This window comes from Xyrauchen texanus, chromosome 1 (genome assembly GCF_025860055.1).
Source record: "Xyrauchen texanus isolate HMW12.3.18 chromosome 1, RBS_HiC_50CHRs, whole genome shotgun sequence".
NCBI classification, from domain to species: Eukaryota; Metazoa; Chordata; class Actinopteri; order Cypriniformes; family Catostomidae; genus Xyrauchen; species Xyrauchen texanus.
The window spans coordinates 26,589,933-26,613,472 of record NC_068276.1 but is presented as its reverse complement, the minus strand read 5'-3'; the positions used below and the strand labels follow the sequence as shown (position 1 = coordinate 26,613,472).

Sequence of the window (23,540 nt, the reverse complement as noted above, 5' to 3'; positions counted from 1 at the left end):
TCTCTTTCTGATTTTAAAACTAGTTTTAAAACATATTTCTTCTCACTAGCTTTTAATTCACAGTGAATCCATTTTGGATATGCTGACCTTTGAGGTGTTCACTTTTATATTTCTGTTTTATTGACCCTGTATATGTATTGTATAGCACTTTGCTCAACCTGGTTGTTTTTAAATGTGCTTTATAAATAAACTTTGAATTAACTTGACTGTTATATATGACAGTCAACTAATGGCTCACCCTTTACGGAAAATTACTTTATAATATGTTTGATAAGATGCATAATTAAATCATAAATGTATTTTGTAAGTGATGCAGGTTTATTGAGTAATGTTTATTCACAGTACAACAGAAAAAGAGCTTTTGCCGCTGTTCATTGCGTATTTGTTTAAGTTTGGCTTCTGCCGTATTTTGTTTCCCACTTCAAGGCATGACATTTTGTAGTGCACTTGAAAGCAACATTAATCTCAGTAACTAAGCTGTTATTGGACACTTTCACTCTTGAGCCCCTTTCACATAGAAATTCCGGGATGAATCCTGGTAAAGTCATCCCGGAATCTGTTCTGGACTGCAACATTTCGCTCATTCACACTGCCCCGAGCTTTCCCATAATCTGTGCTCACATTCACACATATCCCGGAAAAAAATTACAAGACAAAAGTGACATCACAATGTGATGTCTAATGCATTTTAAGTTGACTTATTACCTGTATTTTTTCGTACCTTACCACAAAAAACACTAACTGTTAATTTCATCGTTTGTGCTGATGGTCCCTTTGTGAGATTTGCATGATAGTCAATTTTATCAATTTTATTCAGTTAAGACTACTTTTATAAATAGCTAATAAGATTAGTTTTATATTGTTCTATGTTAATTGATTTTGGCCAATAAAGGTCAATAATGTTTAAAAGTGAAACCCATCAGAAAATATACAGTATATAGGCTATATTAACATGTCACAGGTTATTGCAGTATTATTAATATTAATATAAAAAATAACATAAGAAAACAAATAGTTTTCAAATTGCGATGCAACAGTTAAGATGTGTATTTGATTCAGTATTTTCTGAATAAAAATATAAACAAAATGAAAATTTGAGACCTCTGTATAATTATGTTCTTGCCAGTTTAGGGTTAAGAAAGTAAATGTATGAACAAACAGTTGGCCTGTCAAAAGGTTGCAAGCGGCGAGTTAAATCTGTTGAGTTATTACAAATCTTTCTAAATGTACTAGGGATGCACCGATCCAATACCTGGATCGATATCGGCTCCGATACTGAAGCTTTTAGATGGATCGGGTATCGGTCCGACAAGCCCGATTCAAATCCGATACTGTGTGTTTTTTTTTCTTCCAACCATAATTTGAATAACAAGCAAATTAAACGTTTGTGAACTTGCCTACAAACAGACACATAAAGGACTTCCATGAGAGTTTAGAATATCAAAATAAAAGCGTGAGGGTTTAAAAGTTAAAGGCGCACTATTGAGATATATTACTATTATAATATATTATTATTTGTTTACAAATGATAATAATATTTAAGTTGATTGTGTTCCAAAAAATAACTGTGTGAATGAAAAGTGAGCTGATATCTTAAAACTAAAGACTGACTGACTGACTTTAAAAACTGACTTTATATTCACACAATGGTGCAAATGAGAAAATGTCAATGTACAACTGCAATTTAAATGTGCAAATAGCATCTGCCTTGAAGTAATCCTGGCTGACAGTGAACAGCGAATTTCTACAATGGCTTCGGCAACTGAAAACTAGTGATTTTGTATGATGGTGCATCCACACCACTAGGTGTCACTGTAAGTCCAAGATGAGTAGATGACACAAACAAAAAAGTTTATACTGAAAATAAAAACCAAATACAATTTTATTTTTTTGCCATTTTATAGTTTTAATGTTTTCTGTGGCTTTTGTGCATAGTTAGACAGAGTCCCTTTGGATTTTATTAATCGTTTTGGAGATTTAAACCCTGTTATCCTGCTGCTAACACACACTCTCCGTGATCTTTTTATGTGATCTCTCGCTCTCTCTCTCTCGCTCTCTCCCTTTAGTGCATAACCGTTATTTTCATCTCTCGCGCAGTAGGGGCCAATATCCCCCTCATTATGCCCGTTAGGGGCACATCAACATGCTTTTTACATGCAGAGATTAACACGCAGAGATTGGGCATAAGCAATGAACTGAACTGCTTTTGCCAGTCCACTTCATGAGCACTGGTTCCCATTACTTTATCTTCCTTCCTGTCTTCTCCACTCCATTTTTCCCCACTTTTCCCTCCTCAGTATGTGTTTGTTGTTCTGTGTAACCCAGTACTGCTCTACTAACCCAATTTGTCATAATCTCTGTGCTGTAATGTAATGCACAGTGGGAATGTTTGTGTAAGTGCTGTCTGGATCGCTGTGGGAGTGTGTGTCTCTGTGAGTGTGTGTGTGTGCGTGCGTGCGTGCGCATGCGCGTGTGTGTGCGCCTATTACGTAAATATTATCATCATCTCTTTTAAGCCTGTCAGCCATTGCCAGAAATAGACTGATGGAAAAATACAAAAGAAAGAGTGGTGTGAAGGAGGTGAAAGAGGGAAATGGACCAGGAGATGATTAGATATGATCAAATGAAAACCTACCTGCCATTTTACTGACTGATGCTCGGCGAGATCCATTTCTTCTGGTCCGCGCTAGACTGCTTGAATTGAACATCATTGATGGCTTCAATTCAACATTGATTGTTTCAGGCTTAAATTCAGCGAACGTGAGCATAAAAAAGACCACAACATCTGCTGCCTGGATTTGGACAACAGGGGTTGTCTTGTCAATAAATAAACTCATTTTATTCCACATTTTTGGTTTAGTTAGGTAATGTAGAATTGAATAGAGGATAGTTAATGTTTGTGATGTTTATTGAGTTTATTATTATGTATGAATACATGCCATATGAAAACACATGTGACATAAATGGGGCTTTGTATCCATTTAATTTAACCCACACGTTCAGCAGTGTCACTCTGCGAAAGAACTTGAAATCCACAGAATCTCTTAAACCCGAAAAGTGCTACAGAAATGCAGAAGTTATGAGGTATCACGTTTCTTTGGTATCTCTTTTGTTTTGATGTATTCTACAGTAATATGCCACGAGAAGCCATATGTTACAGTGATTTTACCATGGGTAAGGGGTGTTCTAAGGCCATGTCCACACTCATACGTTTTCGGATGAAAACGCATTGGTTTTCGCTGCGTTTACAACTCTTATCCACACTGCATTCGCTTTCTTAAAAAAAACGTCACACACTTTGAAAAACGATGAAAGCCACATTTTTAAAGGTGCACCATGCACCCGGTAATTCTTTTCCCCATTAAAACGTTTCACTCCTAAAGAAATTAATTGTAATTTTGAAACATATGTATAAAATCATGACCACTCACATGAGGTGAGTAATCTAGCCGTATCCGTAACCACATAAACGCTGTTTTATTCTACATGGGGGCTGCCATTTTAGAATCACATGACCAGATGAACACTACTCGCACAGTAACCGTTTTGTTATTGGATACTTTCACTTTTGGATTAAATTAATCATGGCTGATTGTGAGTAGTGAATTTCTACAATGGCATCTAAAACTGAAAACTATTGATTTTGAATGATGTTGCATCCACACCACTAGGTGTCACATTAAGTCCAAGATGACACGAACAAAAAGTTATAAGTGGGGACGTCGCCATAGCCATGACGTGAAATGTGGGTAACCCCCTTAATGATGGTGAAATCTCTGTAAAACGTGGCCTTGAGAGTCTTGTATAAAAATACACCAATGTTAAATAAAAAGCTAAATTTATATATGAATAATTCCACAATAATTCCACAATAATTCCACAATAATTCCCCCAACAATTGTAACAGATTCGCCAATTAAAGATAGGAAACATTTTCCCTGACAATATTTCAGCAATCATGATTTGTGTAGGCACCATATTTCTGTTGACTGTTTAGAATCAGAACAATGACCGATTCACAAATGAATCTCTCTATTGATTCAGTTCTTTTAGAAGAATAGGTCAAACGTGTTAGCAAAACTGTCTGAATTGGTTTGCGATTCTGTCCACGAATCATTTGGACAGCTCATGCACTGAATCATTTTTTAACAGTTTCTCCCTCGCTTCAACATTGGAAAAACCAGAACAGCAAAAGGAGTGCCTGATGAAGTGGATGTTTACATACAATCAATTAAAACTCAACCTGAAAATGTATGCAATTGTTTGCCAGCGAGGGTGTTTATTAAGTTCAACATCTATTTTTGCAGCTTTTGAATTTTTAAAAAAAATTCCAAACAAAAGAGTATCAAAATATTAACGGTGCATGTAAGAACTTGAAGTACCAGAAAGTATGCATCGTTTTGGACATATGGGCTCCACTGGGGTTACCATTTAAGTATTTACCATGGTGTACATCAAAGTATCATAGTATTACCCTCTGATACCATCACTGAACCAAAACCTTTTTAAGGTATTTTGAGAAATTTCAGCTGTCATTTTAGTCTTTTAGACATGGTTTGCTTTGTTAATAGTACAAAATTCCGGTTTCCGGAAGAATTTTTACGATTTATTTAGTCCATAGACTTTTCATAAAATCCTTCATAAAGTAGTTCTGAGGCAAGAACCATCCCAACCAGCTCTGAGGTGAATTACAACATTTTAAACTATGTTTTTAAGCAAAAAATAATTTGAAAATAGGACAAAAAGTGAAAGGTACAAGACTTTGTTCTTACCGTCTTTCACAAGGGCACAAACTACAATCCCATGATGCATTGCAAATTACATAATCGAATATAAAATAATGGAAATATATAAAACTATTGATTTTTAGGACAGAAGCGATATAGACTGACTCATTTGCATCATTCACAGTGCTTCATACAATAAGTGTACACTGTTATATTACACTATGTATTGGCTGTTATATTGAGTGACAGACAGGCAGTGGCTTAGTCACTGCATGCAAGAAGATATTAAAATCGCCTGTTTGTGCCTAGTTTGATTTGCGCATATTTAGTGATACTAGCTCAGCTCCCCCGTCGATGATCTGGCACCCCATAGCACCAGCGAAATTCTCTGGTGCATCCTCTGTGCCATTTATGTAATGTAGCAACTTGGCATATTCATATAGAATGTGTAGTCAGAGGTGTACATTTATCAGCTTATTAAAAGAATCATCAAATCAAAGTTCAAAGTCGAAACAAATGTTTTTTTTCTATTTGTTTAGAAACAGCTCAGTTTATGTTTGACTTTGATGAATTATCAGTGTGTGTGTTTGAGTTCCAGGATTAAGGGTGTGTGTACAACCAGTACTGGTGCTCTGTAAGTGTAAACCTTGTCAGACATATCAGTGTGATCTTAAAACTGGAGAGAATAACTGTCATCATTGTAACTGACAGTTGCTGATCCCTGCATAGTTGAGAGTTTAAAAAGGAGTTGAAAGAGTCAAACAGAGTGCAGGTAAAAGAGGAGGGAAGTGATAGTTATTTGTAACAACATCATGGCGTCTAATTTACCACTGGATTCTTCTGTCTCATGGTCTAGAGGACCATATCTAAGTAAAGCAGGTATTGAAATCCTTGGCATCTGTTTGTCCCCTGTGACCCCTCTTTGACTGAACTGTGAGGTGCCTCTTTTGTTCTAACAAGAAAAAGTTGCAAAACAGCATTAAAGTAATCCTACAAACACACATGGAGAAATAGATCATGATTATCAGTTCATAAACACTTACTTTTTGATCTGTTCCTCACACAGTGCTAGCTTAAGACATCTTAACACTTTACTATAGTGCATGACTGTTAAGAGGATACGTTTTAACATTTGCATTACACAACCAATGGCTTTTAAAAGTTTATCCAAGTATGATTAAGCTGTGCAATAGCTTAACCGATAGAGGGTTAAAGTTGCAATGCGAAAGAATAGGGTACGAGTCCGGCAGAGCACAAGTCAACACGTGAACCGTAAATGTCATAGAAGCAACACAACATTATGTGGTTGCTTCCAGGGGCGTCGGACTGGGGGGGTAAAGGGTACCGAGTACCCAGGGCCCGAGGCAGGGGGGGCCCCTTAGAAGTCAGTTTTCTATACATACATATTTGGTACGGGGGCCCAGCAAGATGGTTTGTACCCAGGGCCCAAAATTTGGTGCTACGCCCCTGGTTGCTTCAGCGATTGCATTTCTTACCTCACATTTGCTTTTTGTGACACTTTCGATTAGGTTAAGGTTTAGGGTAGGGACCAGTTTTTCTTTTTTTTAAACTCGATAGAGAAATAACTTTCTAGACCTCATAATTGTTTCATCTTACATTTGTTTTTTATGACACTATAAGTTTTATGTTTAAGGTTGGGAGGAAGGTTTTGTTGATTTAAAACTCGATCGAGCATTAACCTTAATCTCATCACCTCACCTGTTTGGGACAAAATATAACTCACTTTTAGCACCACACAGTGGACATCATCTCAAAACCAACCTGGTGTCATAGAGAAAACGTGACTCTATATACATTTTTGCAAAACTTGTTATACGTTTCTCCAGGTACAATTCCCTTCAGTTTCCAGGGGAAATGAACACTAGAGGCGCTACAACAACTGTGTGTTTTGTTCAATTTCACGCAAATTATGACTTTAGAAATACAGATTTTTCTCTCTATTACTCTGACCCTGCTAATAAATGATATCCACACACTTTTACTCAAAAGCATCTTTTGAAAAACGATACATTTTAATGCTTTTACATCAGACTCATCTACATATATACACGTATTCCGACATGATTAACTTATGCAGTTCAAGTCCAGCCTTGAATTCAAGCTAACACGTGACATTACAGACAATGGAACTAATTACGTGGTTTGTTCAGAAAATTTTATTTTTCATTTTGCTTCTGGTTAACACTAATGGTTAGGTTTAGGCATTGATATGAGAAGGATGTCTTTTTTTAACGTCTCATTTATAATTTATCCATCTGAAATTCACCTCAAAACCTCGTCTGAATACAACACCATTTTACTCGCTTTTGGCGCCCCCAGCTGGACATTTCACTGGAAAACTGCAGCCAAATGTGTTATAGTTCACATACATTTCATGAGACCAGGCTGCTCAAAACTGCCGCAATACGTTAAATAAATTGCTTTATTTAATTTAGCAAAAATTTAGTCATGTTATTTTCATGAGATCAGGCTGCTGCAACTCATCACATGCCCACAAAATGACGTTTTGTCAAACTTGTAGTAGGAACATTCAGTTTGTGAGCCGGATTATTAGTGCATTGCAAAAGGGGTGCAAATATCAGAAATATCCATAGATAGACATTCACTAATGTTAATGGATTTATAAGACATTGATTTACTCAGACACAGCTGTTTATTTTTGTGCAGCATAGAGTTACATGTTTTTAACAGTTGTGGCTAATTTGTGGCATTTTATTAAATTTTTTAATGAAACATAAACAGAATATAAAAACTGTTGCACACAATTACATAAAGCAGCTGCTCCCGATGAAAAAGAATCCAATTACTGCGTGACTGTGGAGTGCAGAATGCGTCTTGATAGTTGCTGAGTGGCTGAAGAAAAGCAGGGCACTTTATACAGAGATGTGACTGATCTGTGTTGTTTTTCTCTCAATGCAATTTTGACCAGGTATGACTTATATTCAGTGTAACTTTATTTCCGCTAAGTACAGTACTCTTTATGACTCTGTTTTTTCTTGAATTTTATGTTAACTTTAAAAAATAAATGCTTTTTACAGGGTTCCATTTTATAAATGTATTTGATCAGTATTTTTTTGTAAGCAGCTTAGGATTTAGAGATGTGTAATTTCAGCATAAGAGGGTAAAGGTTTGGGGATTTGTGTTGTTTGTTCAGGATTGAGTCTGTGTGGAGCATGTTTTTGATTGAAGATACTTCTTATCTTGGATTTGGTGTTCTGTTGTGAATGTTGAAGTATTTATAATGCTGAAAAAAACATATAACAGTAACGGTTTCAAAAGTTATGAAATATCCAAAAGCGCATTCACGTACATTTAAATATCACATAATAAATTGTAGATAGAAATGTACCTGTTTATTTGTGGATTGTATTGTGAGCTTACGAAATGGTGTATCATTTATTTGTGCATGTTGTTGCATGTAATTGTGAATTATTAACGGAATAGAAGTAACAGGATTACGTTTTTAAAATACAAAATATAAGTAACTGTATTCCACTACAGTTACAGTTTAAATAATTGGTAATTATAATACAGTTACATTCAAATATATTTTGATTACTGAAGAGATTACTTTGCAATTTATTGTCATTTGTTTCATTTAATATTTAGTTATTTCAGATGGAAACATTTATACCTATAAATGATGTGATCCAAAGTGCATTTGAACAGCGGTGAAACACTTTCTTATGATGTGTTACATTCATAGGAGCAGACAGAGAAGTAAGTTTGGAGCAGAAGAAATAGAAATAAACCTTGTGTAAATTGTCAGATTTACACTAAGATAAAATGCTATTTATAGCCATGTTACCAGACACAATCATATTTATTTATTAAGAAAATTCACGTTAGATCATAATTTCTTTTTTCTAGTAAGAATTTTTGATATTAGGGCAAAAATGGTATTCTTGATAATAATTTTTGTATTGTTTCCCTGTAAAAATATATAAAAATCCTTACAATCTTGTTTTTAAACAACATTGCATAAGATATTTTGGTTTTTCAGAGAATGTATTTTTAACATGTGTATTTTGTCTTACTGTATTGGCAGAGTTTTTATAGTCAAAACAAGTGAAAAAATCTACCAGTGCCGAAGAAGTAATCCAAAGTATTTAGAATACGTTACTGACCTTGAGTAATCTAATGAAATACATTACAAATGACATATTACAGCATGTATTCTGTAATCTGTAGTGGAATACATTTCAAAAGTAACCCTCCCAACCATGTGCGTTAGTAAGAAATGACAGTTGGTGTGATCTCTCCACCCCCTCCCCTCACTCCGCTGCTGACCATGCCCACTGTGATCAAACAGAGGGTTCCATGACCCTTAAAGCAAGTGAATAATGTACCTGTGGCAAAGTAACTCAACGTGATAAAACATTAAGCTTGAACTATAGATAAGATTAAGTTGCCAAGCATTTCCTAACTAAGATAAAATCTTAAATATTTATGTAACTACATCCCTGACTAAACCCCTAACACAGTCACCTCACCTGAACCATGATATCTGTTTCAAAAGAGAGTCCAACTCTAGCCATGAGATATAAGCTCTTATATCAGTTTACAGCGTTACTGTGTCAAACTCTCATTAGTGAACAACCTTTTTACCCTTCATATTGAGCAGGGCCTGAAAACTCTTCAGTGTGCAGAAGTGAACTCAACCAACCTCACACGAACGCATTTGACCCTACATAACTCTGACACACAAAATCACATGAGTATGCATTCAAGTTAGGGTCGGCTTTGCTAAACATCAGTAAACTAAGTAATCACGCCCCCAGGGTTCCAGTTGAAGAGACATCTGTCTGTTTCCCTGCAAGAAGACTGGTAACACATAATCATCCTCAACCAACATGTTCTCATGAGAACTCGTATGTATACTTATGTGAAGTTTGGTTCAAGCAAACTTACATTCTTTAACATTTGCATAGACAAACATTCAATTTTCACATATTGACAGCATGTAAATATCATCGTTTTACGTATTAATACCTATAGAAATGTACAAATGTTTATGTGTACTGTTCAAATGGATTAATATAGAATAATACATAGAATTATTCCGTTAAATACATTTCATTTATAATAAATGAGATTAGTTAAATGCCATCACATTTATTTAATGCAGATGAAATATGACATTTGAACTGTTTCACTGATTTCTGCTGCCCTATACAGCGATTTAAAGGATTATATCACTTTAACCAAGACTACTCTTTAAACTGTTAAAGTGAATAAAAACTCTGTAATCGTTTAATCATTTATAAAGCATTTAATTGTATTTTTGTTTGCTATGGAGCACAAAAGGAATTTTCAGAATATGCCAAAAAACTAAATAAACCTCAAAAAGCACCATAAAACCACAATAAAATGAATCTATACTTTTGTTAGCTATAATCCAAATCTTTAGACCGGACCAAAATTCAAGCCTTTTATTCAACTATGTCCATCTCCATTAGGGCTGCAACTAACGACTATTTTAACAGTCGACTAGTCACCGACTATTGAAACGATTAGTCGACTAATCGAAAAATTATTAATTTTTTTTTAAAACTTAGCATGAGATTGCTTTAATTCTCTATTTCTGCTCCATCAAGTGGGTGAAATGGGTTCTGGATGGCAGGATGTAGTCTGGATTGAACTGGGCTATCATTTGTTGAAACCCAGCACCATCGACCATGGGGAGCGGCCTCATATCATAGATCAGCATCTGCAATACTGACTCAGTGAGGGCATTCGCCTGTTGTGGGGTGCACGTCTGATTCTTTTGCAGAAAGGGGTCCATGGTGGCTCTCTTCTTCAGACTGCATTCATTTAATTTAAAATACTTTTGTCAGGCACAGTCGGGCATAACGTTAAATCCTTTTTTTTTTCTTTTTTTTACCGAAAATACGCTTATAAAATGTACAATGTATATCCAAAACAAAACGTATTAGCTTCCATGTTATTTAAATCTTACCGAGGCGAGTCAAACTCCGTTTCATTCAACTGTCCGACGTGCTTTCTCTTTAAATGTTCGTGCATCACCGAGGTGCTGCCGTGATACGCAAGGACTGCTTTGCAAACCATGCAGGTAATCTTTTTATTCGCCGTATCCAGGCTAAAATGCTCCCAAACTTTAGATGTTTTGGTACGCGCGGCTGCTGCGTTGGACCCCGCCATTTCTGTATGTTATCGCTCAGCAGAGAAGCTAATGCGCATGTGCGACTCTCGGCAGAGATTGTAATGAAGAGAGGTGCCTCGGTCGGAAAAAAACATGTCTGGCGACAACTTCGACAATGAAATTCATTGTCGACTATTTCTATTATCGATTTGTGTCGACAACGTCGACGAATCGTTGCAGCCCTAATCTCCATCCACCGTTGCGCCCGCTGTAAACCTCAACCTGCCTTGGGTTCGTTTTCTAAATTAAAAAACTGCTGCCTCAAGCGTTACGACCAGCGGTTTTACAGCATTGATGTCGAATGCTCATTGGCTCTCAAGTGTCTTGTGATGTTGTGTTATATATTTGACGATGTAAATGTTTGAATGATAAATGACAGCACCATAATGGAGTGCATCAGGACAAGATTTACAGCGATTAATGATTTAATTTCTACTCTCCACCTCACACAAGGTTATTGAATGCCATCAGGGAGCGCATAGGATGCAACGCATCACCCTTTGGGCTACTTTTGTACTGAATTTTGCCATTTTTCTGAATAAATTATTGTGATTTAAATGTATCTGCCTTCAAACGTGTTTTATATGCTTAATAAATGGTTATGGTTAGGTTCAGGAGTAAGTGTGGGATTAGCAGCTGGAAAATATATATAAATTAATATATTGTAACAAAAATGATTGCTACTGTACATTAATCTACTTGTTACATGCTAAGTGTGGATATGTTTAGAGGTTTGGGTAGGGCTAAGGAATCTAAAATATCTATAAAACAATTAAATGTATTTATTTATTTAAATATATTTATAATTGATTTGTGTATTCAAATATATTTGTAATGGATTTGTCAATATTTAACAATTCTAAAGCTGTAAATATGTAAAAAAAAATTACGTTTTAGATGCTTTCAAATGTCCATAATGTATGTTTTCGTGTCTGTCCGAACATACAAACATGTACGTTTAAATGTTACAAATATCAACGCAGAAATAGCTACATATAGTAATGAGATCAGGCTGCATCAACAGTAAACTGTTATATGTCAGTGGCTAAAAAAGTAAATGATCAGATCATTGAAAGATGGTGCGATCTCATGAAAATAAAAACATGATTTATGAAACATTATTCAGTGGTTTAAATGTTGAATACGTGTCTGGTTTAAACAGGACTGAGAGAATCACCATGTTAGTAGTTTTACCTTAAACCTGAGGGCTGTTTTTCTGTGTCATTCTGCACTGACTAATCCCTCAAATAGACTGAAAGCACACATGTTCTCCCCTAAAAGCCATCCTAAAAAATTTAATAACCTGGTATGCCCCCTGCTTTCTGCCAACTGACACATTTTAAAACCCAGTGGGCTGTGTTCTCGCAGCCTGAGGTCAATGCTAATAATCTCACTTAAAAATCTGTTGAATGTGCAGGTTTTACAGACACTAGTATATTAATTGTTATGGATAGACTGCGTTGTTGAGATAATAAACCCCATAAAGATCTAATATGTCTCTCATGTTGATAGTAGTTGACACATAAAATGTCTATTAACCTTTTTTTTTTTTTTAAACCATTACACCAATATTTTCGGTTAAATGCATGAGGGAACGTGTATATCTTAGGTCCAACAACTATTCAGCAATTCTTTAAAATGTTCTACCATTTTAACACAATGAATAGAATTAACAAATTAATTCTTTTTGTTTTTGTTAGAATTTTCTGAATCAGAATTGCTCTGTAATGGAAGGTAAAATTGTATTTAAAAAGTAATATTTGTGAAAAATTATTTTAGATGGAGTATAGCATGTCACACCACAGGATATGTCAATTTGTTAACTACCCATTCTCTATATCAAATTAGTATGTAAGATTACATTTAAATGTTCAGTCCCAGCATGCATCCTCTTCACAGATCCTAACATTGAGTTGAGCAGGAGGAGAGGGGAGGAGGTGGGTTGCAGGAGGTGTAAATGTGTGTGTGATGTGAAAGTCTGAGCAGGTGTGGGGTATAAGAATGCTTTTCAGATCTACAGTAAAACACATTCAGATCGTCAGCCAGTTGTTGATTCCTTACTGAGTTGGGGGATATTATCTTGTAGTTAGTGATGTCCTTCAGGCTTCTCCACACTGATGCCTGGTCGTTAGCTGATTTGGTACAAATTACAAGTTAATGCTTTACTGATTGACAGTTGGATTTGCCACTTGTATTTTTTACTAGATGAACATTGATATTTGTATAAAAAGTCATGACAGATTGTATTTTTCTCAGATGGACACTTTGCATCACAATAGCAGTCTTGGCTGTCATGCAAAAGCCCTGATTAAAGGGAGTGAATGGATTAATGGTGATTGACAGTGCTGGCCTGAGTTGCACTGTATGTAACCGTAAGAGCGTAAACCAGTGCCTGTATTGGCTCGGGATTACAGAGTCCCTTTAGGTCTTTCCAGTGCTTTCTTAATGCAGTATATTGTATGTACTCTTTCATTACTAGTGATAAAATGATATATCGGCCAAGGGAATAGTTCACCCAAAAATGAGCTTGAAATCATGATTCCCAAGGAGACTTTTGATGTCAAGTTTTAGTTATAGTGAAAAGGGAGTTCTTTTTTGGTCTGTTCTCATTTAAAATCAATTAGATTGCTTCAGAAGACATGAATGAAACCATTGGAGTCTTGTGAATTACCTTTATGGATGCATTGGCAAACAGACATCATATCTCCATTAAATAAATGTATCTTTTTTTGTGTTTTTATCGCTTAATTGAAGGCTAATTTATTTTTGATATGTGCATCAAGATACTTTTCTTCTAATTTTGTTTGACAAGCGCATTTATTTTTTTTCTTTACTCGTATAAGAGCAGAGGTGTGAACCTGCACACAAGTTCAATTTGGCTTTGACAGTGTGAAGAGAGAAAATAAGCTAGAAAGGAACCTGCAAATGAAATTAACACTTAACATTACTGAATATATGAAAAGAATATTAATCACAGTGCAATATAACAAATAAAAGGATTGTATCACAGCTCAAGGATAGTTGTATTATCATTTTGAAGCCTCCATGACAAATCCTACTCCTAGCAACACACTTCAGAACTTACTCTCTTCCCATATGTTTTAAAACAAAAAACTTTATTTTAATTGTACAGAGCTTATTCTGAAAAATAAAAAGGATTATGATCATTTTCTCTAAGATTGTTACTTTGCAATCAGGGACAAGGCTGATTTTCATCTTACCGATTAATCTGTGGCGAAAGTGGCTTTTTAGTTATCCACAAAAATCTATGGCGATAGTTGCCGATGTTTTGTCATTTCAAAATAAGAGTCCCCAGTGTGTTTCGGGCTAGTTTATACTTTTGGGATTTTAGTTGAAGAATAAACTGCATCTAGGACTCTTTGTCTGTGCCCGTCATAGTAAGTGTAACACTGTTAAGGATGGGCAAGGAGGAGGCTTGTAAACATAAATCATAATTTAATGCAAACTTAAACCAAAAGCACAAACACATAAACATAAACACACACATGACGGACATGCCCGTAATTCTCTCTCTCGAACCATTGTCACCGGCCGCCTTTATCCCTCGCGCGCCTCATCAGGCCGAATGGGGAACGGGCGCGCGATATTCTGACCCGGCCCCACCCCCCTCCTCTCCACACTCCTCCCGGCGTTATCTCAGGCCGGGGTGCCACCGGCATGACGTACATCCCCCCCCATCCCTGGGGCAGGGTGCATCTTGCGTCCCGTGTGGTCATCCCCGCCTTCCTCGACCTGGGAGGAGACAGGAGGGGAAAAAACAACAACAACAAAAACAAAATAGGCGAGGGAAAAGGCCAACACGGTGCGAAAGAGAGAGAGAGAGAGGAGAGAGAGAAAAAGCTCACTCACCGGTTCTCTGATGTACCATCGCGTGGTCCTCGAACACTCCTCCACACTCTCTGGCGGATGACAGCCGCTCCTCTCCGGGCGAACCGGAGTCAAATCTCCGACCCCCAGAGGACAGAACGCCCCTCTGCTTTTCTGGCGGCACCTGGGGACATTCCTCCACCCTGGCAGCGGCCCTACCGCTCCAGGTGATCGGGGAGTTACTTCCTCCCTTCCTCCCCTTACGGACGGCGGTCTTCACTCGACCCCTCTGCGTTTCTGGGGGACGGCAGGGCACTCCTCCACCCCTGGCAGCGGCTCCATCGCTCCAGGAGGTCGGGGAATCCAGTCCCCACTCGCCCCGTGGACGGCGGCCGTTCACCGCATCCGGGTGGTCAGGCTACTCCGTCACCCGGCAGATGGCAGCGGCGCTCCCCAGGGTGGACGGCAGTGTCGAAACCAAAACTTAAACCAAAAGCACAAACACATAAACATAAACACACACATGACGGACATGCCCGTAATTCTGTCTCTCGAACCATTGTCACCGGCCGTAGTGAACTATATGAATTATATCATATGCTCTGTTTAATAGTATTTATTTGATTTCTTGTCTTTTTCAGATGTGTCTTCAGCCAAGAAAACACACACATGTAAGTACTGTATAGTCTTCATTTCAGAATATATTCATGTGGCAACTGAATTTCATGCAACATTTTCCATCTGCCTGAGCAAAAAAAACCAAAAACAAGAAGCTGTTACAGAAGTAATTAAAAGGGGTGGCGACACCAAACGTCTAGAAACAAAGAACGTTAACACCCACTTTTGACAACTCAACAAACTTTTCAGTTTAAAAATATTCTTCGGTTTAATGTGAGAAAGTGACAAGATGCATGCTTTTATCGTCAATACAGCACAGATCAGATGAAGATGATAACGAACCCTAGTATAAAGAGTGCTATCTCTCACCACCTCCCATCATTTTTTCAATGGGGTTTTATTTCCCAACAAGTAAAAGCATAATTCTAGTTGTTGCAGCTAAGATCCATGTGAGATATACATTGCAGTATTTTCATAAACTACTTTGTTGTGGTATGTTAACCAGTTTTTAGCACTGTAACTAATCTTTCTCACCTCCTCTCACAACCCACACCGTGTTTATATGCACACAAACACATAAACAGACTCTTTCATAATACCTACTGTACTGTATATGCACTGAAGCTATGTTTTGATAGATATGGTTGTATCCCAATTTATTCCTCAAAATGAGTACATTATATACAAATAGACACCTCTATATGCCCAACTGCCCAAATGAATTAATCTTTTAATGACACATTTGAAATTGTTGAATAACAGAATAGAGTGATTTCTCATATGTTTGTGATACGTGATCATTTTGCCAACATAACGGGTCAAGATGAGAGGAGCTGCTTGAAAATAACTGCACACTAGTGGGATGCATCTGTGGTTTACCAATAGAGGCTTCCTGTTTGTGCACTGACTGATTTAAAATCCCCTTTACTGGCTGAGATGTGCCATGTGTACTTGAACGTACTGGAAGCAAAATGTTACATATAAAGTGTGTGTAAACCGTTCAGAGTAGAAATGGTGTACTGTTCCGCCCTTAGTTCCATATTGCATTCTGTTCTGAAATAAGATCATTTTTCTTTCATGCATTCTGTTGTGTGATAGTCACTGTGGGTGTTTGTACACGTGTGTTTGTGTGTGTGCGCATGTGTTTTGGTGTTTGCGTTGGAGACACCAAGCAAACAATCAGCAGCTGAGAGCGTGTATTAGCATGTCTTGCCTGCCGAAGTTAAACTCAGCCCTGGGTGAGCTTGTGTTCAGGATTGCAGAGGGATGGATTTCTCCCTCAGACTTTCTCAGACACCAGAACCTTGTCCTCATGCTGCCGAAACAGCTCTATCATCTCTATTTCAACTATTTAATCCTCAGTTGCACTGTGTGCGAGAGATCTTTCTAGAAGCAATGAACATAAGAATATTGGTATTTACATTGAGGGGGTTGTTCGCCAATTTTTTTTAATCCCGACATAATTTAATCACCCTCATGACTTTCTTTCTTTTCTTTCTTTTATGGAACTCAAAAGGAGTTATCACCATTCACATCCATTGTATGTCCCATTGTATTTTCATTTTTGGATGAACTATATATCCCTTTAACACAGCGAGTGTTGTCAGCTCACTAGATACATGTTTCTCTATTGTCATTTCAGGTGTTTAAGGTCGCAAAACCGGCTTCTTTGTAACATGTTGCCTGATGACATCAGCCAGCAGATTCTTACCTAGAGCTTGTGTGTTGTGTAATAACAGTGATTCTCACAACCACAAAGGTGGTTTTGCATGATACGTGGCTTAGTTATCAATGTGGCTTCTCCTTTGAGCAAATCTTTTTGCAAAGGGTGTTGGGAGGTCTGCTGGGTCCTGGCCAGGACATTAGCGTTCAGATAGCCCTGTTCCCCTCAGATTCAGCCAGAACTGTATTAAGCTAAATATGTGTGCATGTGCCCGTACTCCACACGCATATGGGTAGAATTCCTAATATGCTAGTTATCCTATAAGCAAACATATGCTGTTTCAAATTACTGCTGTGCTTTTGATGGTCAAAGTCCCTTTCAAGGCAAGTCAGTCCACTTGGCGGTCATCTTTGGAACGCTCCCGGGCAGCTATTTTCTATGGATAAGTGGCATAAAAGTACAGCTCCTATCTAATTTAGTGTAGAAGGACTGAAATATCAAAATCAAATACACAAGCAGCTCTAAATCAATCACAAGATTGCTAGTTCCTTTATTAGATTCTATACTGTTTATTGTTTTGGTGCAGTTTTGGAGTTGCTGGAAGTGTTTTCTTTATACCCTTTGTCTTCAGAGCTGATTTTGTGTTTATGTTTTTTTTTTTTTACACTGCATATTACCTACACATTCATCAACCCTCACACCAGAGACTGTGAATACAGATCTGACAGATACAGGTCACTAAAGTAGTGTCTGCAGAGGCACTAAACCCAGTCTATCTAAACTAGATAGACAGTCTAGAATAAAATATTATTAAATATATAAAATGTTAGATAAAATACAGAGGCATTCACTATGCATTTTAAATATGTGGGGCATTTTTGCGCTGATTAATTGTTGACACTGCCATATGCAACACTAGTGAATAGAAAGGGGAAACAAAAGTTTCAGTTTGCGTTCAAACTGTGAAGCATTAAATGTTCACCTCATGCAGCTTCCTGCATGAAGTATTATGAAAACATTGCACAGCAGATCAGGGTGAGCCAACACCAGCCCTTAAAAGCCAAAACATGACAACTGAAGACTCACTCACTGATCCCTCATTGGATGACACAGCTGTCACTCAAGGGTCGGAGGACAGGATTTTCATTCTTATGTCACAGTCACATGGATTCTTATGCGGTAAAGACGAGAGGCAGAGGGAGGTAGAGCAGTGCTCCAGCCAGCCTCACACGACTGCTCTCCACACCACATTCAAACCAGCACATGCTCTGGAGACGAGGCTACTGACGCTCCTCTGCATGAGCACAGACACTCAGGATGTACTTAATGATCACAGCCATGAAAGGTAGGAGAGGGACTGCAAGTTGGCATATGCCATGGGTGTGTGTGTGTGTGTGTGTGTGTGTGTGTGTGTGTGTGTGTGTGTGTGTGTGTGTGTGTGAGTTAGTTTTTTGTATGTATTGCTGTTGTGTTAATGTTTCTTTAATGTTTTGAGCTGTTAATGTACTGGTTTGCTGGTTTGGCTGTTTTGGTTTTGAAAAGCCTGGCTGGAACCCTCTTTTGCATGTTCATTTACATGCCTTGTTTGATTTTGAATTGGAAAGTGAATATTAGATCTTTTGTGATTTATAGCAGTGCATAAAAGCCATGAGTGTTTATGTGTATTTGAGTGTGAGGGAATAACTCTACTTTAAGCATTGATCGCCTGTTGATGTGATGCGATTCAGTGGCGTTATCTGACAGCTAATGCATGGGCGGCCATGTTGACTGTTTGGCATGGGAATTTTGCCATGTTGGATGATTGGGGAATGTTGTTTCTCTGACCTATTTATGGCAGACTCAGGGGTAGACTGCTGTAAGAATGGCTGGCTGTTTATTCCTCCAATGGCTGCGTCTTACTTAATCCCCCCGGCCCACTCTGAATCACCACACACACATTTGCGCATATACACACTCATACACAGGCAATGCAAAGTCTTGCTGGCAGCTGTCATCATCTATTAGTGATAAGGGATAGGGCAGCGGAAGAGCCATGCTGTGAAAGCCTCCGCTTCTCTTTCACAGAGATTACAGATTACTTCAACACTTCGCATGTGTCCTCCTACACTGTTTATAGATTAAATAAGAGTGTTAGTTTATCAATTAACATTTACGTGTTCGAGAGAGAGAGAGAGAGAGAGATCTTTGTGAAAGTAAGTATCTTTCTCAAAGCTCAACTGTAAGGATATTTACTGCAGGCCTGGTTGGGCCAGTAATTTAGATTTTTAATTGGCCTACCAACATTTCCCTGCCCCACCACAAAAATAAATGATTTGTTTGATTATTTGAATGTTACATTTAAAAATTGAATTAAGAGCTAAGAAATTATACAGCTACTGTATAATGTAGTTTCTTGACGTTGTATTAATAAATGCATTTTTGTTGTAAATCAAATCAAATCAAATCACTTTATTGTCACACTACCGTGTACACAAGTGCAACAGTAGGTGAAATTCTTGTGTGCAGTTCCGAGCAACATAGCAGTCATGACAGTGACGAGACATATACAAATTACAATAAACAACATACTTACACAACAACAATTTACATATCAAATGTACACATACTTACACAACACAATAATTATATACAATGTACAGTAAACAATACACACAATATACAATACAATAAGGAGTATATGAAATATATATATATATATGAAGTAGTATATTGAGGAGAATATGTTGACAGTCCAGTGTGAGATTATAGATGAATAAAGTGCAGTGCTAATTATTGATCGTGATAGATCAAGTGTTCAACATAAAGCAATGTATATGATATTAATGATGCAAAACATAACTGATTGGTTTGTCATTTTCAAACCATTCTATCATCTATATTTGCCAGCTAGATGTTAAGTTTAAATCAACAGAATAGAGCGTAACACTCTGGTTCCGGAACTTTAAATCCCATTCATTTATTTTCATAAGGGAATTGATTATTAATGATCGAATGAAACTTGTAAACTTTTAAAGACAGACCTACCGTGAGCGCCGATGTTGGTAATCAATTTTGTACGCTTCTGTTAGCTGTGATTAATGCATTCAAGTCGCTCTCCTACACTCTCATATTTGTATTTTTATCTTAATATTTTGCTATATATTTTAAATTAATTGATTATACAGTATAATTATAACCAACAACTTTAAATCAATAGTTTTATGGTTTTCCGTAATGTTGTTTTGTATTATTTATTTGATTGCATCATTCGCAATGCTTTGTTGGGTTGTAGTTCCTTCCCTCATTACAGACGTGAAGTACACAGTCGTGTACCTTTTGTCTTTATGTCTAACTTTCAAATAATTTTTGCTTCAAACCAAAGTTTGTTATGTTGTGATTTACTTCGGAGCTGGTTGATTGGTTAATGGCTTAGAACTCTTTTACTTACTTTGTGTACATCCATTTGGAACTTTTAAGAAATCCCTCTGGAAAAATGACTGAGAATTAATGCTTCTGGAACCAAAACATCTGAAAAGATGGACGGGCACTATTGTGTTCTATTCACAGAAAACAAAATGTTTGTCTGCAAAGGATAAAACATATGCTCATGATCAATGTATGTAGTGACAACGCATAACTGGTGGGCGGCTGTGGCTCAGTTGGTAGAGCAGGTTGGCCACTAATTGTAGGGTTGGTGGATCGAATCCTGGCCCACACGACTCCATGTGCTGAAGTGCCTTGGGCAAGACACTGAACCCCAAGTTGCTCCCAATGGCAGGCCTTGCATGGCAGCTCTGCCGCCATTGGTGTATGAATGTGTGTGTGAATGGGTGAATGAGGCGCAGTGTAAAGCGCTTTGAATACCGTTAAGTTTAAAAAGGTGCTATATAAGTGCAGACTATTTACCATAACTGGCCTGATTGGGCAAGTGACAGTTCTGTCAAATGGCCTGGAACTTACTCTCACATGGCCAGTGGGCCATCCTTATTGTTGAGCCCGGTGCCTTCTTCTATCATAGTGAGCAGAGGTTAACTGGATAGAGCTTCACTGTGAGCTGACAAGCTGGGATTGTGAACAACCGAAACTCATGAACACACTTAGGAAAACACTGGAATTATTTAGTGTCAGATTATAGTTAACCATCATTTTAATTGTCTAGAATTAAAGGGCTTGGTCACAATTTAGTTTAGCATGAGCAATGAGGCAGCCCATGCACTTAAGAGTGGATCTTTTTTTATTTTATGTCAGTTTCTTTTTGCCTAATGGCATTATGACTGTAATGAATGAATATGTGTGGCGGCTGTGGCTCAGGTGGTAGGGCGGGTTGTCCACTAATCACAGGGTCGGTGGTTCGATTCCTAGCCCACAAGACTCCACATGCCGAAGTGCCTTGGGCAAGACAAGGAACCCCAAGTTGCTCCCAATGGCAGGCTAGCTCCTTGCATGGTAGCTCTGCCGTCATTGGTATGTGAGTGTGAATGGGTGAATGAGATGCAGTGTAAAGTGCTTTGAATACCGCTAAGGTTAAAAAGGCACAATATAAGTGCAGACCATTTACCATATGTGATAATGTCACTTTGTATGTGTGTGTTGACAAATTATTTGTTTGATGAGGGCACAAGGTGCACTGAAATTTGACACTTAAAATGTGACAGAATTTTCTTTATGATCCAGATGTTTGTCTCAACTCCATGTGATACAGTGTTGTCAACATATTACAGAAGCCCCCAAAGGGTATAGGGGAAGGGGGTGGGAACGTGTGTGTGTACAGGCTTTGACTTTGGTTGTGCGCTGTTTTATGTTTCCTACATAGACTGCACATCAGCACTTTCACACCAGGAGAGAAACCAAATGTGTTAATCCACATCTTATGAGGAGGAAGCGACACTCGCAAACCGAACATGTGTGTGCTTAAATGTTTGCGTGTGAGAATCTGTGTTCTTACCTATATTTTGGAGGGTTGCTCACTTGTAAAATATTGGTTTATTTATAGGTATGTGTCAGTAAAACTGATAAAAAAGTGACAGACCGATGAGTTTTTCAACAGACAATGAACATGTATACATGCACGATCTTGCACCAATGTTTAAAAAGGCAACAATATATAGCATCATGTAAATGCTTATTTCGGTTAAGACCATAAACAAGGCAAAAAACAATTGGCACACATAGATATTTGCCCATTACCCAGATTTCCGGTTACTTGTAAACACCTTGTGGCATTTTTCGCTGCTTATCCAATAAGCACAAGTGTTGTCTGCATGACCGCTTATGTTTTGACATAAAAAGCAAAGAATAACCCCATGATTTGTTTTTGGAATAAGCTGTTTTCAGCTGATTATCAGCGTATTAATGTGCATGTAAACGCACACAATGGGCACATTTATATGCACAATCTTACACCAATTATACTTTATAATCCAACAAGGCACATATGTTATGTAAACCCCTTAAACGGTTTTCCTTTAATGGGGTAAGATAATAAATACTTAAAAGCGAAAACCATCGGCACACATAGATTTGTGCCCATTACGTCGATTTCGCTCCATATGTAAACAACTTTACAGCCTTTCAGCTTTCCAATTATGCACCGGTGTTGCTTGCATGCCTGTTAAAGGGTTACTTCACCCAAAAATCTTATTCTCTCATCATTTACTCACCCTCATGTCATCATCCTTGTGTATAACTTTCTTTCATCTGCTGTTTTTTTTTTACTATAAATTCTCCCTGCTCATTCATATAATTATAATCATTCAATCTCATCTTCATTTTCACTTTCCCATTCTTCTGGTTTTGGTAATTTCCATTCTTCATGCACATCACACCCTCTACTGGGAAGGGAGGAACATTTATGATAAAAAATGACTTAAAAATGTATCTGTATCTCACCCACACCTATCATATCACGTCTGAAGATATGGATTTAACTTTAGGAGTCCTGCTTTGGCAGGGTGAGCAAAAGACAGACACAATGGGTGTGGCATCAAGCCTCAGAGAGGTGTTTATTAGAAATAATAATAAACATAAAATGTTCATAAAGGGCAATACATTTCCATGGGGAAATTAGAGTTCAAATTAAAGGGGAATTTGGCATCCTCGTGGTGAAGGGGGGGCTTTGTGAAGGAGGGGGTAGTGTTCACAGGGATGGTCCAGGACAAGGGTGGGGTCCGACGGCCAGACACTCTCCCCTTCATGGTCCATGATGAGAGGGGTTGGCGGCGGTTGTCGCATCTAACTCACACCGGGTCAGAGGGTGCGATTCCAGCACGCATCTAATTTGGTCAGTTACCTCCCCACTCTGCTCCTGGACCTGCGAAGTATGCCAGTGACCACGTTTACATGCATTTAAGAAAAATTGTTCATTCCAGTGTTTTAGCAGAAAGCAGGTTCTGAAACATAATGTAAACAAGAACGTTGATTTCCTTGCACCTTTTAAGGGATTAAGAGAAAGCGGTTTAACTCACCTAGGTTTCTCTCAGATGACGCGGCATAATGTGGCCATGTAAACACATAAGCAAAGTTCTGATGGGTGTTTGAAGCG

At 37.8% G+C, this 23,540-nt stretch overlaps 1 protein-coding gene across 4 annotated transcripts in view; it reads left to right on the top strand.

Moving 5' to 3' along the window:
- LOC127620927 (nuclear receptor ROR-alpha B-like) overlaps positions 1-23,540 on the top strand; it is a 55,804-nt gene that overhangs the window by 19,736 nt on the left and 12,528 nt on the right. Inside the window, exon 2 of one of the 4 annotated variants that reach the window (XM_052094326.1) lies at positions 15,381-15,410. The exons of 1 other annotated variant lie outside the window; for it this stretch is intronic. In XM_052094326.1, the coding sequence (XP_051950286.1) occupies positions 15,381-15,410 (30 nt within the window). Of the gene's footprint in view, positions 1-15,380; positions 15,411-18,200; positions 18,366-23,540 lie in introns of those variants that run through there. 2 more of the 4 variants (XM_052094567.1, XM_052094486.1) reach the window with 2 other exon arrangements.